This window comes from Capsicum annuum, chromosome 11, assembly GCF_002878395.1.
Source record: "Capsicum annuum cultivar UCD-10X-F1 chromosome 11, UCD10Xv1.1, whole genome shotgun sequence".
Classification (NCBI taxonomy): Eukaryota; Viridiplantae; Streptophyta; class Magnoliopsida; order Solanales; family Solanaceae; genus Capsicum; species Capsicum annuum.
This window is the reverse complement of record NC_061121.1, coordinates 55228433-55234374: the sequence shown is the minus strand read 5'-3', so window position 1 is coordinate 55234374 and position 5942 is coordinate 55228433. Positions and strand designations below refer to the sequence as shown.

The following is a 5942-nucleotide window of genomic DNA, read 5'->3' as shown; positions in this document are numbered from 1 at the left end:
GACGTGACAAATTTTATAAAAATCAGCGCGTAAATAGCTTAAAAACGTGAAAAAAAAGGTGGGGTCATTTTATAATTTTTTATATATATATATATATAAGATAAACTAAAATCAATATATATATGAAAAAAAAAGATAAATTAAAATCAAATCGCATCCACCTATCTTCTTCTTCCTACCCGCACCATTGTTAGAGCTGAACTAGCTATAATTGAGATCAAACATTTCAATTTATTGACCTGCATATATATTCCGCCATTATCTTAATAACTATACCATATCGTACCACCACCATCCAAACAGTGTTAAAGGGCGGTTTAAGCCAATAAGAAGCATAACTTGTTTTACCGGTAGGTTGGTCCACAATGGCGTGCAGACATTTTACACTTGTGCTCTTATGTGGCCGCTCTCCAATCCACTACCAACAACTACTTCCCGCTAACAAACCATCTTACTTTCTACCATTTTTTTTCCAAAGAAAAATTTATTACTCCCCGTCCTATACACTATTTTACTTAACATTATATTTAATAAAATAAATATTTTTTTTATTTTAATAATATTTTAATTTAAACTTTTCATATAATATAGTTAAGATCATAAAATTAAAAAATATTTTAATATGTTAGACAAATCTTTATAGAAGTACAAATATACTTTTTTTCCCTTAAATTTCATATCAGTCAAAATATGTCATGCTTTTTGAAACGAAGTGAGTAACACTTTTGAAACTTGTCTAGATCATTTCTAAATATTTATGTAACTATAAATTATTTCATTAAAAATTTAAAAAAATTGTTGCTAATTATATTTTAACGGAATAAAAAAAATTGATAGGTAAAATGAGACGGAGGAAATATTAAGTTTTGCAATTTGTCCATTATTTAATAGGCATTATTGAACTATAAATGTACGTAATAGAATTTCCCAAGATTGTCAGTCTGTATACATTGAATAAGTTTTTTGTGGGTTCTTGCTTTCAACGGTAAAGATCTCAACTATATTTGATCTGCGTATTCAGATCTATTGATAAAGAAAAATGGCACGCAAGAAGATCAGAGAGTATGATTCAAAGAGATTGTTGAAAGAGCATTTCAAGAGACTCGCAGGTTATGATTTGGCCATTAAGTCTGCACAGGTAATTAATCTTTTTCGTTTTGTTATTCAAATGTGGAGCAAATCTTCACTGTTTAGCTTTATTTGGGTGATTCTCGATTTTTTGAAATGTTAAAAAGATATAATGGGGAAGAATGTTCTTTTGTTTTTCGTGATGGCAAAATGTTGGATAGATTTAGGTAGCATTGACATTCAAAATTAGGCCACCTACTTGAATCCGCATGCTGCATTTGATCCTTCTTCTTTTTTTTTTTTTTGAATTGTAAAATCCTTTCTGTATTTATTTTGAAGTAATGGTTTACCTCTCTTTTTATTAGTCTTACATTTCTGCTACTTTCATTACATTTTTTTTAGATTGTTTTTGCTTTCAACAGAGGGTTTATCATAAACATTACTCTACTCTTCCTAGACCCCTCTTTATATGACTATACTGACGCCTCTTTATATGACTATACTGGCTATGTTGTTGTTGGCCAATCTCTACCTTTGAGATTTACTTTTGCGTAGTGGAGTACAATGCTAAAACTTAGAGAGAGTGCCTAAAATTTTTAAAGCTACTAGTGTAAACTCTTGTTACACTTGGGACCACCTGGTCTGAAAGAAGCAAGTTGATAATCCTAGCAGTTTTCTTCTCAAGTGATTAAATGTCTAAGAAAATAACTGAAGAAAACAAGATCAATTTTGCGTGGCTATTGAATTCCAGGGACCTGTAGTCGTTGCATCTTTACTACCGGAGGTGAAGCCACAGTTTAAAGTTTGGGAGAGGAAAGGACCTCAAGCTAGTATTATAATAACCGCCAAACTAATAATCAATTGTCGATATTCAATATATTTTTAGAAAAACGACGAACCACTTAAACAATCTATAAATATAAACATTATCATTACAATTACTGTCATATTTTGAAAACGATCAATGATCGCATGATTAGGTACACTTTCAAATACTTTCATTCTCTGTATAAGAAACTAAACAATTATTCAAAAAGTCATCATTAATTCTGCTTTGCAATTGGGGTGTGTGTTTTGTTGGGGGAACTGAGGCTTTGCTAGCCTGTTTCACACCACTGAACCATCCGCTTGCCTTTGTCTATGGGTTCACGCATTAATAATTTATGTATTTTGACATGTAGCTCTGCCCTTGTCTATTACTGATGTATCTTCCTCAAATCATTGATACTGTAAATCTGCCTAATAAACAGATCCCTTTAATTGGATAGGGACTTCTATGCTTGTTATTCATTATAGATAACTAGTTTGATGAGCTTTTATAAAATATAAGTCGCGATTGCAACTATAAAATGGTTTTTCTCCTTTTATATGGCTTAGGCAACAGAGTCTACTGACATCAATGAGCTAGCAGATAAAGAGCCTTGGCTCCACTCAACAAAGTTGGTTGTAAAGCCTGATATGTTATTTGGGAAGCGTGGAAAAAGCGGGCTAGTCGCCTTGAATCTTGATCTTGCTCAAGTTGCTACTTTTGTGAAGGAGCGCCTAGGCAAAGAGGTAGTACAGAGAGTCACTTACCTTGTCCCTTTTGATTATACTGTCAAAAAACAAGTGCATTGTTTTACATGGACTATTAACAGAAAGTGTCCTCGTCTGTGATCATTTCCTCACATTTATTTTCACACTGACAGGTGGAGATGGCCGGATGCAAAGGTCCCATCACAACCTTCATTGTTGAGCCATTCATCCCTCACAATGAAGAGTTTTATCTTAATATTGTCTCAGACAGGCTTGGTTGCAGCGTAAGCTTTTCTGAATGTGGAGGAATTGACATCGAAGAAAACTGGGATAAGGTGTGTAAAATAGTCAACAGTAGGCATGTTAAGTCCAAAACCGTTATATTTATGTCTCAATCTAACATACAATTCTTTTTATCCAGGTTAAGACTATCTTTGTGCCTACAGGGACTTCTTTTACATCAGAGATATGTGCTCCACTAGTTGCCACTCTACCATTGGAGGTAAATATTTCTAAGAAAAGGCTGAAAAAATAGTACTGCTAGAATAGTCTGTCCATTACTTCTAATCAGTCACCCAATTTATATCGCAACTCTAATGTGGAATATCATTTGTATTTTTCAGATTAAGGGTGTCATTGAGGAGTTCCTCAAAGTGATTTACACTCTATTTCAAGGTAACTTCAAGATACTCTGTCATTGCTAGATCTTTACGACCGTTATTAATCTCTCAACATTTCTTTCTATCAGATCTGGACTTCACTTTCCTAGAGATGAATCCTTTCACATTGGTTGAAGGAAAGCCTTATCCTCTGGATATGAGGGGAGAGCTTGATGACACTGCTGCTTTCAAGAACTTCAAAAAGTAAAACTACTTCCTGAGCTTTATTGGCTGAAGTGAATAAATTTTGGGTAATCCACACATCATAGACTACGAATATACTTTTTGTCCTGCAGGTGGGGAAATATTGAATTTCCATTGCCATTTGGAAGGGTTATGAGTGCTACAGAAAGCTTTATTCACAGGCTTGATGAAAAGGTACGTCTTGATGGTATTGTTTTACTTAATATAGTTAATGAAAAGGACTACTCTCAACAGTAAGTCTCCAATATACTCTCTGGTTGGTGGTAATGGGTAAGTTAGAAGAAAAAAAAATTAAGAGATGGATACCAAAGAGACGAAAAAGTAGACAAACTTCTGGTGGTTATGCATCTCAAAAAATAAAAATGAAAAACAAAACAAAAAGTCTTTCCTACATATTCTTGAAATGGAAATCTTGAGCACAAAAAGTGTTGTGAGGCAAGAAGATTCTTCTGCTTTAGATTGCAAAATATCTGTCAATAAATACATTACATGCTAAACCATTCAAGTTGGTTTATCGCAGACAAGTGCATCTTTGAAATTCACAGTCTTGAACCCCAAGGGGCGAATTTGGACTATGGTTGCTGGTGGAGGAGCTAGTGTCATCTATGCAGATACTGTACATTTCTATCCTTAGAAAATGTTATCCTAGGGTATCTTGTTTGATTATATATTCTATTGTCTAAACTTACCATGTTGTTAACTTAACAGGTAGGTGATCTTGGATATGCTTCTGAGCTTGGGAACTATGCAGAGTACAGTGGTGCTCCCAATGAAGAAGAGGTCTTGCAGTATGCTAGAGTTGTAATTGATGTAAGGCTAAACTAGTTACACAAAGCATTGTTTTGAAAACAAACAAACTGTTAGATAAAACAACACAAACCACTTACTAAATAATGCCACGTTCTCTGTTTATGCACAATGAAAGGAATGGAATAAAGATACTGACCCTAATCCCATTATGCAGTGTGCCACTGCAAATCCTGATGGCCGTAAGAGAGCTCTTGTGATCGGTGGTGGAATAGCCAACTTCACTGACGTTGCTGCTACATTTAGTGGTATTATTCGAGCTCTTAAGGAGAAGGTATGATAAATTGATAACAGCTAACACAATCGGCTTCTCTTAAGTGATTCAGATTTCCTTGCTTAAGATTTCTTATGACAGGAATCAAAACTTAAAGCTGCAAGAATGCACATATATGTCAGAAGAGGAGGTCCAAACTTCCAAAAAGGTCTTGCAAAAATGAGGTCTCTTGGCGAGGAAATTGGCATCCCAATTGAGGTATGCACTAGTGTCCAACTATTAATCTGAAATGACTATTTTTCCACTAGCATCAAATGGTAACCATTTTATAACTTTACAAACCTTGTTAAATGTTCTTGTTCTAATTTTTATTGCAGGTCTATGGACCTGAGGAAACCATGACTGGCATCTGCAAACAGGCTATTGAGTGCATCACTGCAGCTGCATAAATTAACCAACCTCATCCTCCACGCTGAACTTCTTTAGTTGTCTTTTTTTGCTTTGTGTTACCATCATGTTGTATGCCAAGTATGAGCAATTTGTTTTGTATCTTTGACATTTCACATAAATGGACCATGAACAATGAGCTCCAGCAATTAATTTAGTTTTCCAATTTCAACATGAAGTCCGTTGGTTCAACAATCCTTGTACTACATCTGTTGGCAGTGTACTAAATCCTTGAAATTTGAAATGAAACATCTCAATGATATGCCATTTCATCTGTTGAATTAAAGAAAATAACCAACATTAAGGACAATTTTATTAATAAAAGCGGACAAAAAAATTGCATAGTGATCGATCTTCCAGTTCTGCAGAAGAATACAGTTTGACCAATAAATGCCAAAAACTGATGGAGAGCTTTAATCTCTGATGATCTTCAACTTGTGTTTCCCGGATATCCCTTGCTGATTTTCAACTGATTCATTGCAATAATGTACCTCAATGGACTGTAAAGAACAATTGTCTCCGAAACAAGAACGAGTAATTTGCATTTAACTAGACACAACCGTTGAAAATTAGGAAATGCATCATCAGTGCCCACTGTCCAGTCTTCAAAGCAACAGTTGGACATGTCAAGACTTCGAGTTGAGAGAACTAGTCATTGCTCATTACACATCTTTTATCATCAAAATTAACGGATTGCAGTTCCAGAACCCGAAGGTTCCGTAGCTGAGCAATAATTCATAAGTTCTGAATGCCCAGTCTAAACAGTCCAACAGTCAGTTTTCTGAGATTTGACGCGGATATGCATATAGGGTAGGAAAAATGTGTAGCGTCTGAAGTAGTATTGGAAAATCAAATAAATAGAACTGACCTCGGATTATACCTTTGAATTTGCATATCAGTTCTAGAAGAGTAGGTGTTTTTCTCAACATAAATTCCACTTTATACAGGGAAAATTTGGAGTGGAAAGAGTTGTCAAATCACAAAGTTTTGAGGAGTCCTCGAGTGATTCTTCTGCATTTTCTAGAGTG

At 34.8% G+C, this 5942-nt stretch overlaps 1 protein-coding gene across 1 annotated transcript; it reads left to right on the top strand.

The window, feature by feature from the left end:
* Positions 1-430: 430 nt before the first annotated feature.
* LOC107848280 (ATP-citrate synthase alpha chain protein 2) lies at positions 431-5092 on the top strand. The gene is made up of 12 exons (XM_016693006.2): positions 431-1138; positions 2446-2622; positions 2757-2918; positions 3005-3085; positions 3207-3258; positions 3332-3446; positions 3539-3620; positions 3967-4062; positions 4155-4256; positions 4411-4527; positions 4609-4725; positions 4845-5092. Exons 1-12 carry the CDS (start codon positions 1040-1042, stop codon positions 4914-4916), a joined length of 1272 nt encoding a protein of 423 aa, XP_016548492.2. The 5' UTR covers positions 431-1039; the 3' UTR covers positions 4917-5092.
* Positions 5093-5942: the final 850 nt, after the last annotated feature.